The following is a 12,218-nucleotide window of genomic DNA, read 5'->3' as shown; positions in this document are numbered from 1 at the left end:
CTTATCCCCATAACCCTTGGTCCCACTATCCTTAAGAGCTCTATCCAACTCTTTCTTGAAAGTATCCAGAGGCTTGGCCTCCACAGCCTTCTGGGGCAGAGCATTCCATACACCTACCACTCTCTGCATGAAGAAGGTTCTCCTCAACTCTGTTCTAAGTGGCCTACCCCTTATTTTTAAACTGTGTCCTCTGGTTCGGGACTCACCCACCAGCAGAAGCATGCTTCCTGCCTCCAGAGTGTCCAATCCTTTAATAATCTTTACATCTCAATCAAATCCCCTCTCCGCCTTCTAAACTCAAGGGTATACAAGCCCAGTCGCTCCAATCTTTAGCATAAGATAGTTCTGCCATTCCGGGAATTGACCTCGTGAACCTACGCTAGACTCCCTCAATAGCCAGAATGTCTTTCCTCAAATTTGGAGACCAAAACTGCACACAATATTCCAGGTGCGGTCTCACCAGGGCCCTGATCTCTTTGTACTGCCCCTTTACCTAATTTGACTCCATTTAGGTAGTAATCTGCCTTCCTGTTCTTGCCACCAAAGTGGATAACCACACATTTATCCACATTAAACTGCATCTGCCATGCATCTGTCCACTCACCTAGCCTGTCCAGGTCACCCTGTAATCTCCTAACATCCTCCTCACATTTCACCCTGCCACCCAGCTTTGTATCATCAGCAAATTTGCTAATATTAATTTTAATACCATCATCTATATCATTAATGTATATTGTAAAAAGCTGCGGTCCCAGCACGGATCCCTGTGGTACCCCACTGGTCACTGCCTGCCATTCCAATAGGGAGCCATTTATCACTACTCTTTGTTTCCTGTCAGCCAACTAATTTTCAATTCATGTCAGTATTTTGCCCCCAATACCATGTGCCCTAATTTTGCTCACTAACCTCCTGTGTGGGACTTTATCAAAGGTTTTCTGAAAGTTCAGGTACACTACATCCACTGGATCTCCCTTGTCCATCTTCAGAGTTACATCCTCAAAAAATTCCAGAAGATTAGTCAAGCATGATTTCCCCTTCATAAATCCATGCTGACCCTGACCTATCCTGTTACTGCTATTCAGATGTGTCGTAATTTCATCCTTTTATAATTGACTCCAGCATCTTTCCCACCACTGAAGTCGGACTAACTGGTCTATAATTCCCTGCTTTCTCTCTCCCTCCTTTCTTAAAAAGTGGGACAACATTAGCCACCCTCCAATCCTCAGGAACTGATCCTGAATCTATTGGAAAATGATCGTCAACGCATCCACGATTTCTAGAGCCAGCTCCTTCAGTACCCTGGGATGTAGACCATCAGGTCCCAGGGACTTATCAGCCTTCAGACCTAACAGTCTCTCCAACACCATTTCCTGGCAAATATAAATTCCCATCAGTTCAGGTCCTTCAGCCACTGGGAGATTGCTTGTGTCTTCCCCAGTGAACACAGATCTGAAATACCAATTCAACTCTTCTGCCATTTCTTTGTTCCCCATAATATATTCACCCGTTTCTGTCTTCAAGGGCCCAAAAGGTGCTACATGAATGCAATTTGTTGTGGTGCTGGCAGGAAATGGCAGTGGTCTCGGTGGCTTGTTGGACAGTGTAATACAGTGAGAGTGGAGGTTTTGTCAGTGCAGTACTGCAGTAGATTAGCACTCCCTCTGATCTATGTTGCACTGTGCCTCAGAGTGCCCAGAGGCAGCTGCGTGTTTTAGAAATCTAATCACCATTGTGTAGAACCTGTATGGGTGTGCACCGTGCAGAGATTTCCCTTGAGTTTTGTTCAGATTGAGCTGCTGAATTGACTGATTAATTGAATCCAAAGACTTGCCTTGGCTGGGTTCATCTGCAGTCTGCAGAATCTTTTGAATAAGGTAAAATGTTTCAATAGAAAAGACAGCTCTTTTGTCTAGATTCCTCTTAGTCACAATCTCCCTTTCAGAGACTATCGCGTAAGCTTCATATTAAAAATAAATAATGGTTCTCGCATCAATGACAATCAGCAGAAGAAAGTTCCAAACTTTTACCATCCTTTAAAAGTAGAGGTTCTCTCTAACTTGACTATTGGAAGATCTGGTTCTAACAATTCATACAATGCACTCCTCTCTCCTCGGCCTTGACTCGTCAACCAGTGGAAATGGTTTCTCTCTCATCCACCAAACCATTGCCGTGACTGTGCTGAAAGACAATCAAATCACTCTTACTGTCTAAATTTCTAAACTTCTATCCTCTCTGGCACAGTAGCTCAGTGGTTAGCACAGCTGCCTCACAGCATCAGGTACCCGGGTTCAGTTTCACACTCCGATAATTGTCTGCATGGAGTTTGCACCTTCTCCCTGCGTCTCTGTAGGTTTTCTCTGAGTGCTTCACACAGTCCAGTGCAGGTTAGGTGGATTAGCCATGCTAAATTGCCCGTGGTGTCTAGGGATATGCAGGCTAAGTAGATGAGCAGGGTTACAGGAGTGGGGTGAGTGGGTCCAGGAAGGATGCTCTTTGGATGGGCTAAATGGCCTGCTTCCAAACTATAGGGATTCTATGACCTTCCAGTAAATCCATGCTGGGTTTCCTCCAAGGCAGTTAAAACTCAGTGGAGAATTAAACCCAGAGCTCCAGCTATGGTCTAGCTAACATTTTATATAGATTTAATGTATACTCTTTTCAATATAACCGGCCTTCTTGCAATAGACTTTTAATTATTGAAATTACATTTTGCAGTCCACAGAAACCTATTGTTGATAATTGTCTTATGCTACCCCGAGAGGAATCTGCTCTCTAGATGAGTGCAGTCCTAATGAACAACCACACCTTGCTCGTAATGACTCTGGTGCAGTTTGCTGTTCGTGCTGAAGTATCTGTAATTCTAGGGTCCCGCTGGAAATCGATGTCAAACATCGAGAAGCAGCCGTACTATGAGGAGCAAGCAAGGTTGAGTCGACAACACTTGGAGAAATATCCAGACTACAAGTACAAGCCAAGACCCAAAAGGACCTGCATTGTGGATGGGAAGAGGCTGAGGGTCGGGGAATACAAGGCATTGATGAAGTACAGACGGCAGGAGGTGCAGCAGTGTTACTCTGCTGGGTAAGTATTCCTGGGGTTAAAGTGGCAACAACAGCGGATGTATTGTTCGGAGAGACATGCCATACTCAGTTGGCATACTTAGGAGCAATATGACAATCATGCCAAAGTCATTCTGACATCACTTTCACACTGGCAGCTGGTGGCTCCAATCTAGATGGCATTACAAGTGCATCTCTCTTTGCCATGTCTCACATGCCCATTTCCAGTAGGAGGTGCTGGTTGCTTCCTGCCTATGACTGGTCCGTTTGACCAAAGCCTCCCCTAATGTCTGGAGGGGAAACCATTCACTCCCTCGAGCTTTATTTGTGTGATGAGCCCACTCATTCACCAACAACACCCTTTTCTTCACTGATTCCCCTAACCACTTTTGCCTGAAAGGTATATAAAGAATATGAGGTAGCTATAACTCTTACTTAGAGAAAATAAGATGCACTGGTTAAAGATTTAAATAATGTGAGCACCAGTTCTTCCATTGTGTCAAATGCCTTGCCTAAGGTATACAGCACGTCATTGACCCTGATAGAACTCTACTGTACTGTCTTTCTGTGTTAAAGCTCAGGTGGACCATTCAAATGGAGCTTTTCAGAGTGGGATCAATAGATCAATACAGTCAGGTTCTCAAGAATTAAAAGCAAGATCTGATAACTAATATTGATGGGTTTTTTATTGCAAAAGACATACTTTATCCACAAAAAAAGGATCTGACTGCATGCAATAGCTCCTAAAACAATCTGGTACAGGGACGGGGGAGAAAAACACTTCAGAATTTGACTTTCCTCAAAGCTTCTCTGCAGTTGCAAAACAAAAACATTTTCAGATTGTAGGTTTGCTTGCTGAGCTGGAAGGTTCATTTTCAGATGTTTCATCACCATACCAAGTGACATTTTCAGTGAGCCTCTGGATGAAGCATGGGCAGTGCAGCCCACTTTCTATTTATATGTTTGGGTTTCTTGGGTTGGTGATGTCATTTCCGGTGGTGACATAATTTCTTATGGTAATGTCATTTCCTGTTCTTTTTCTCAGGGGTGGTAAATGGGATCCAAGTCAATGTGTTGGCAAAATCCAAGATATTGACTTTGATCTTATTTACCACCCCCAGAGAAAAAAAACAGGAAATAGCATCACCACAGAAATGATGTCATGAGAGGAAATTACATAACTGACCTAAGGAAACCCAAACATATAAATAGAAAGTGGACTACACTACCAGTGCTTCATCCGGAGGCTCACTGAAGATATTACCTACTGTGGTGATGAAAAGTCTGAAAACGAACCTTTCAGCTCAGCAACCAAATCTACAACCAGAACCTTAACCTGAACTACAAATCTTCTCAAAACTCACTAAAGACATTTTCAACTCATGCAGGAAAATTTATTCCATCTGAGGTAAAGAGGCTGCCTCAGAACTTAACGGACCCTCGATACACTTTGATGGAAAGGCCCTTAGGTGGTGGTCTTTTCCCACCGCACCTTGGTAGCAGCTGGCCCAAGCTTTGATATGTCCTTCACCATTTGGTCCCCCCCTCGATATTGGTATGCAAAGCAGCAAGGATTGAATGGAAACATAGAACAGACCCAAGGAGTTGAATGGTCCCTCCAGTTCAACTGTGTGCCACTTGGTAAAATTGAGAGAGTTAAGTCGAGAGATGCTCTCTTGAAGCTTACTGAGACCAGCCTAGAGGGGAACGAAAGAAATGGAGATCAGAAAGATTTAAATCAAAAATAGGAGTACAACTCAAAGTTGAGGGGAGTGCCACTTTGATCCGAAATGAGGAAATATTTTACCTTTGGAATTTCCTTGCTCTAAGAGAATGTATAAGGTAGAAATTGATAATTTTCAGGCAGCCAGTGGCATAATCGGTCATGGGGTTGACTAGTACCGGGTATTAAGTGTTCAATCAGCTTTGAGCCTATTAAATGGCAGGGCATGCTCCATGGAGTCCATGCCCCCCTCCTGTTCAGGTGTACAAGCACCAAAAGCAACCTTGAAGGTTATAGGGGTGACGTGAAGTCAAAACTTCCCACTGATTTAAATTTTCTTTAGTTAACTCCCCCCTCAGCACTCCAAGGCAAAGAGAGCTTCCTTCGGGTCTGCTATCTCTCTGCCCTGGGGTGCTGGCTATCAGTACAGTGCTTTGCTTCTTCCAACAAGGAAAGTACTTTCATATCAAGTTGGTGCACAATACAGTTGGCGATTGGAAATAGTAACAGACTCGCTCTTGCAATTACAAATTTCCCACAATGAGGTCTTTCCTGAATAAATTTCTAGAAAGTAAGTCTTGCATTTACGTAGCATTTCACTTTCCAACCAATCAGACTTTGAAGTACAGTTGTTGTCTTGTACAAAACGAGGGGCCAATTTGCAGACAGAAAGTTCCTGCTTTTTCTTTAAGAAAGGTGACAATGACTAGGTAATCTGTCACAGAGTCATACAGCACAGGGAAACAGATCCTTCAGTCCAACTCATCCACACCAGTCACGTTTCCCAAATTAAACTAGTCTCACTTTCCAGCATTTGGCCCATATCCCTCTAAACTTGTCCAAATGTCTTTTAAATGTTGTGACTGTACCTGAACCTACCACTTCCACTGGCAGTTCATTCCACATACAAACCACGTATGAAAGAGTTGCCCCTCAGATGCCTTTTAAATCATTCCCCTCTCACTTTAAAATTAGATTAGATTCCTACAGTGTGGAAACAGGCCCTTTGGTGCAACAAGTCCACACCGAACCCTGATGAGTAATCCAGCCAGACCCTTTTCCCTCTGACTAATGCATCTAACACCATGGACAATTTAGAATGGCCAATACATCTGGCCTGCACATCTTTTGGATTGTGGGTGGAAACCAAAGCACCCGGAGGAAACCTGCACGGGGAGAACATGCAAACTCCACACAGACAGTCGCCCGAGACTGGAATCAAACCTGGGTTACTGGTGCTGTGAGGCAGCAGTGTTAACCACTGAGCCATTGTGCCGCCCCAAAGTCTTCTCCTTTATGTTATACTCTCAGGAAAAGGTTTTGCTGTTGGTTGAGGGATACTTAACATCAGGGAGGACTTACATGCTGCATTTCAGAATTGTGGCCAGGATTCTTTAAGTCTCAACTCTAAAGCGACCCCTTTGGCATTGCAGCACTGCCTCGGTACTGCACTGGAGTCTCGGGCTAGACCTTGTGTTCAGCCCTCGGAATGACGCTGTCCATCCCAGAGACGGTGCTACTAATCACTGGGCTTCACTGGCACACAATATGCTGGGACTAGAAACCTCCCACGCCACACCCCACCCTCCCCACCCACCCTCCTCTTATGTTTGGAGTCTAAAACAACTCCATCTTTGTACTTGCTTATTGTCAACCGCGGTATAATAACTGGAAGTGTTTATCATGATTTTGTTCTCTCATCTCAGGCAACAGGACCAAGTTCACTTGCACCCGTCAGACATGATGTATCCCGGACAGATTGGGATGACGTCGATTCCCGTACAGCCGGCAGTGTCGGAACACTATCGACCCTGCAGCCCCGATCCCAACATGCCCGTAATCCTCAACACGCGGAGTCTCAAATCCGAACAGGCAGACACGAAGGAAACGCAACTAAGCGATGCCAATGGCGAGATGTACGAGTACGGTGAAGAGGATGACTCGGATGTTGAATATCGCAGCGATGGCGAGCTGGTGGTCCTCGCAGACTAGCATCCACCTGTCACTTTGTCGGGGGAGGCTATGGAAATGAACCTTTCAGGCACAGATGGGCCAACACATTGTCCTGTCACAACCCTGGCCAACCATTCGAGCAGAGCTACTGGGGAAGACCTCACTGTTCTGGTTATGGAGCACGTTGGGAAGGGTCAGGGTTGAGGGTTAGATAACCACCACCTGTCTCATTCCAAATGTGCCCTTTTCATGGACCAGTTGATGAGTGGATGAAAGAGGCAAGTGAGCCTGAGCTGGTCTGGGCCTATGTGAATAATACCATCACCTATAGGAAACACCGACTTATAGTAACCTCTCATATACTTGTCCACCAAAGCCCACTCATTACCCATCATGACTTTATTGTCACCAGCTGCAGTTAGACTAGGTGTAGTGAACAAGTGCCCAAAGTGTCACAATGGTTTGCTACTTCCCCCATTAGCATCAATGCTGGCTCTATCCCTTTGTCACAGAATCAGACCAGTGAAGATAGAATCCAGCCTAGACTGGCTCTTCTGCAGAGCCATGTCCGACAAGTCACAGTCTCTTAACCTACAACCAGGTAACCTTATTTCTTTTCAAGCTGTCTTCTAGTTCCCCTTTGAAAAATTATAGTGGAATGTCTTTTCAACACTTGTTTGGCCCACACATTCCAGATTATCAAGTCTCATCGTGTTTTACATAGGACTCCGGAGCAGGGGAGTAGACCATTCTGCCCTTCAATTCTACTCTACCATTCAATGAGAACATGGATGCTCTGGTCATGGTCTCAACTCCCATTGTTTCGTTTGCTTCTCTCAACGCCTCGATTCGCGTTGCCTAACAAAACTCCATCAGGCTCAGCTTTGAATCCAGTTCAAGATCTGGTCTCCACTGCTATTTGGTTAGAGAATTCTGAGAGAAATAAAATTCTCCTCTTCTCCGTTTTAAAAGCGGGATGTCTTTTTTATATTAAAAAAAAAGCATGCTCTCTCCAATGGTTCATTTGCAAAGTGCCATTAGTCTGTGACCTTGTTTCCTGACCCTCCACCAATGGAAACAATTTCTCCTTATCCCATTGCCATACAATCCGAATCCTTTCGGTGCAAGTTTAGAAGCAATTTCTTTACAATGAAATGTTTTGTAGTCACTGTTACTGAGTGAAAGGGTGAGTGCTCCCAAGAGTAGATTGCAATCCTGGCTATTTGGACCAGTAATGAGAGAGAGAGAGAGAGCTGATCTCTGGACTAAGCTTTATGTTTCTCCTGCTTTTCCAATGATAACTAGCCACATGAAGGAAGAGAGGAGAGAATGTACTGCAATGTGTTGAAGGACAGGAGTTGAGCAGTTGTGTATCCTCTAGTGGGCAGGTACCATCATTTGATCTCCTGACTGCTCCATATTGCAAGACATTGACCAAGTTCCATCTTCATGTGTCGGGTATTACACCAATTGGAGAAGGTTCCATTGTTGACTGCATTGGCTGAGAGTATCTCATTGCCTAATGGATTTCGGGATCTGACTGTTCAGGGTTTATCAATTCATTCTTCAGCCAAAGCCATCATTTGTAATTCAGGTTGTAAAGCCTGCCTACCATTTGGCCCTTCCATTTGACTCAACCCAAGTAAGATGATGCAAGACTTGACTTGTGTTCTGCTGCTGTTGAAGCATGTGGGTTGCACACACATGGGTCTATCAAACATGGCTGCACCCTCAAGGTAGCTTGATCAGTGTGACCAGGACCTGCTTTCAGCCTCCTCCTCCAGACCACACCCGCTCTGCCACAATCATCGATTTCCCACAGGGTTTGTAAAACTGGTCCACTCTTTTGCGATTGCGAAGTGTGTATGCCAGTGTTAGTTAAACGACAGCGAGCTACTTGTCTGAATAGAAAAAACCTTGGGGTGAGAGGGAGGATTGTGTCTGTCTGCTCTATTGGTCACTGTATACAAGAGACGGGTTGGCATGGCTGGGAGGGAAAGGTTCTCGCTGGATTGCCCCAACGTGACTTTTCTCAAAAACCGCTTACCCCTCAGGTACTCCTTAGTATGTTTTTTGAAATAGATGTCAATATTTGTATAAAGTTTTAAACAAAAATCGCATTACAGTCTGTTTACTGAAAGTGTGTGTGTATTTTAATAGCAAGATTTTTCCTTGTTCCTCATTCTCACTGAGGTCCTGCTGATCTAAGCTGAGAAACAGCTGGTGATATGTTCTAGGACTTTAATTTATTTTTGTTTGTAAAGAACCTTTTGTTTTTTCTCCAGCCTCAAGTCTGTTTTATTTTGTTTTTTGGATGGGGGTCCAAGAGAGTTTGTGGCATTGGGAATTTTTCCAGTTGTTTGAACGTAGCAGGGATCTGAACAGACCCTTTTTTAAAACTAGTCAGAATTGACCAAGGGAAAAGGGTGAGTGACTTCAATCACAGTGCTCCCCACTCTGTAACAGTGTAACTCCCACAGCCTCACATGCTGAAGGTGTATAGTGGAAGCCAGGAAAGGGACAGCAAAACAAAAAAATCCACAAATCTTTGAAGAAAAATCTCAACACAAAGGTGTTCTGGGGACAGTTTCTGAAATGGCACCATTGTGTAGACATGTATCTAATGTAATTGACAAGTGCTTGGACTCTTCCCCAAATTCACCTTCACGTGAAAGAAATAAACTCCAAAGGTAAAGGGTAGGTCCTCGTTGGTTACCCTTCCAAGTCAATCCAAGTATCTGCTGCCTAAGCTGCAGTGCTTTTGCTAGCGTGCCTATATTTTCATGTTGTAAGCCATCACCTGCCCCTGTCTGAGGGATTTTTCTAGAGTATGAGTCATTTCCTTTTCCTCGTCTTTACTTTTTCCGCAGTTGTTCCTTTTTCCTTTCTTATTTGTTGATACTTACCCAAAAATACTGACTGCACCAATCACTGAGCTGGATTCAGGACCTGGATGAGGAGATAGACATACAACTCCTGAGGAGGCAGAACATTTCTACTTTTATATTCATCTCTTTTTCTTTCTCCTTCCCATTTGTCTCAATCTTGCTCTATTTGTCTCTATTGTTTGGACATTTCCCATTTCCATCCATCTCTCTCCTGCTCTTCTCACTCTATTTCTCTCTCTCTTTCTACCCCCATCTTTCTCCCTCCCTCTTCTCCCATCTTTCTCTTCCCACATCTCTCTCTCTCTCTCTCTCTCTCTCTCTCTCTCTCTCTCTCTCTGCCCCCGATCTTTCCCTCTCCCCATCTTTCTTTCTCTCCTCTCTCCTCTCACCTTTCTCTCTCTCCTCATCTTTCTTTCCCCATTTTTCTCTTTCCCTATCTTTCTCTCTCTCTTCCTCCATCTTTCTCACTCTCTCTCTTTCCCCATCTTTCTCTCTCTCTCTCTCCCCATCTTTCTCACTCTCTCGCACATCCACCCCCCATTGCTTTCTGTCTCTTTCCCTCCCCATTATCCTCTCCCTCCCGTGTCCTCACATATTCTTTGCATCCTTCCATCTCTTTCTTTGTATTACAGCCATCTCTCTCCCATGTTCTCTCTTCCCATCATCATCTAATTTCCCCTCTCTTGGTCCCACCCTCCATTTTAGTTATTTTGCTTAATTATTTTGACAATTATTGTTTCCACTTGTCTCACCCTCTTTCTCTCTCTTTCTCCCCTTCAGCCCTCCCTGCCCACCTTTAATGGACTATTGTGCTTTTCTTGTGAGCTTGAATATCCCAGGGAACTGCCTGTACTATTTCCCATCAGTCAACTGGAGATTCTGGAAACCCAGCTCTCCGTTGTTGGACATCTAAACACACACTTTATTCCTCTTCCCTCACACGTGATTCCCATAATAACTTCCTTCAGTGTCAAAGTTGCCAAGTTCACAGATTATTATTTTCTTACTTTCCTCGTGCGTTTGTAGATACTAACTGCCCTGTGAAAGGCACATGAGAGTGCTACAGACACTATTATTCAATGCAAGTCATTTCAGGATAATGTTACAGGAACTCAGACCTATTACTATAATACTTTTATAGTCAACTTTTATCAGTGTTTTTTTTAATTTTTTTCATAAGGGAGGGGATGGGCAGGGGGAAATTACTGGAATTTCTCATATCTTGGAATCCAGATCTTGTTTTGCAATGCTGAGTTGGGAGGGTAAAATCACAACTCCTCTTGAAGTAAGACAAATGATAAATGGTTAATTTAACTGTGCATTAGTTCTCTTTGTGACCTGGTCCTCGTCGGGCCAGACAGGTTACTGTACGTGGATCGTACTGAACTCTCTTTACTTCAAGCACCTTTGTGGTGCCAACGTATTTTTGTTTAGGATGGATTTTTTTTAACGAAAGCAATGTGAATTTGATTTGATTTATACAGTGTAATATATGACCATGTTTCTGTTAACAGGAGAGATGATCTCCCATTAGGGGTGATTTAAATTGATTAGTGCACCCAAATAAAGTGGAATATCACAGCCACACTGTCTGGCTCCCATTTCTTTATTGCATGGCCTTAGCTAGGTGTTAAAAGCTGTTTAGTATTTCACAAATCTAAAGATAAAAAGGCTCTTTCACAGCTACAGAAGTTTATAAAATCATGAGGGGCATGAATGGAGTGACAAGCTAATGTCTTTTCCCCAGGATAGAGGAGTCCAAAACTAGAGAGCATAGATTTAGGGTGAGAGGGGAAAGATATAAAAGGGACCTAAGGGGCAGTGTTTTCACGCAGATGGTGGTGCATTTAAGGAATGAGCTGCCAGAGAAAGTGGTGGTGGCTGGTTGAATTATATTTTGTTTTCTTTCATTTGTGGGATGAGGGCATCACTGGCCAGACCAGCATTTATTGCCCATCCCTTATTTCCCAGAGGGCCATTAAGAGTCCAACTGCATTGCTGTGAGTCTGGAGTCATATGTAGGCCAGACCAGCGAAGGATGGCAGTTTCCTTCCCTAAAGGACATTTGCGACCCAGATGGCTTTTTCCAACAATGGATTCACAGTCATCATTAGCCTCTTAATTCCAGAGATTCTATTGAATTGCAATTCCACCATTTGCAGTGGTGATCTCAGAAAGTTACCTGGACTAACAGTCCACCAACAATGACACTAGACCATCACCTCCGCCTATACTGAAAAGGCATCCGAATGGGTGTATCAATAGAAAGGGTTCAGAGGGTTATGGACCAAGTGCTCGCGAATGGGACTAGGTCAGTTTAGGATATCTGGTCAGCAAGGACAAGTTGGACTGAAGGGTCTCTTTCTGTGCTTGACATCTCTATGTCAAAGGTGACTAGGCTGGTGAGAGGATAAGTTCTGGTGATTTTTAAAAAAGTTATTCTGTTTATTAAAGTCTAGAACATGTACGGGAAATGGTAAAAATACAACAAAGGATCCAACTTGTAAAAACAATATAATAGTGAAGAACATTACCTCAGAATATAATGGGATCTTGATCAGATGGGCCAATGGGTCGAGGAGTGGCAGATGGAGT

The 12,218-nt window shown here is 43.8% G+C and overlaps 1 protein-coding gene across 4 annotated transcripts in view; it reads left to right on the top strand.

Moving 5' to 3' along the window:
- LOC132828331 (transcription factor SOX-13-like) overlaps positions 1 to 11,178 on the top strand; it is a 201,683-nt gene extending 190,505 nt beyond the window's left edge. For all 4 annotated transcript variants that reach the window (XM_060845347.1, XM_060845344.1, XM_060845345.1 and 1 more), the window contains 2 exons: positions 2,865 to 3,081; positions 6,489 to 11,178. In XM_060845347.1, coding sequence (XP_060701330.1) covers positions 2,865 to 3,081; positions 6,489 to 6,774 — 503 coding nt within the window. In that variant the 3' untranslated portion in view covers positions 6,775 to 11,178. The remainder of the gene's footprint in view (positions 1 to 2,864; positions 3,082 to 6,488) is intronic.
- Positions 11,179 to 12,218: the final 1,040 nt, after the last annotated feature.

The sequence above is a fragment of the Hemiscyllium ocellatum genome, chromosome 26 (assembly GCF_020745735.1).
Source record: "Hemiscyllium ocellatum isolate sHemOce1 chromosome 26, sHemOce1.pat.X.cur, whole genome shotgun sequence".
NCBI lineage: Eukaryota > Metazoa > Chordata > Chondrichthyes > Orectolobiformes > Hemiscylliidae > Hemiscyllium > Hemiscyllium ocellatum.
The sequence above is the reverse complement of the archived record's forward strand: the minus strand, read 5'-3'. Positions and strand labels throughout refer to the sequence as shown.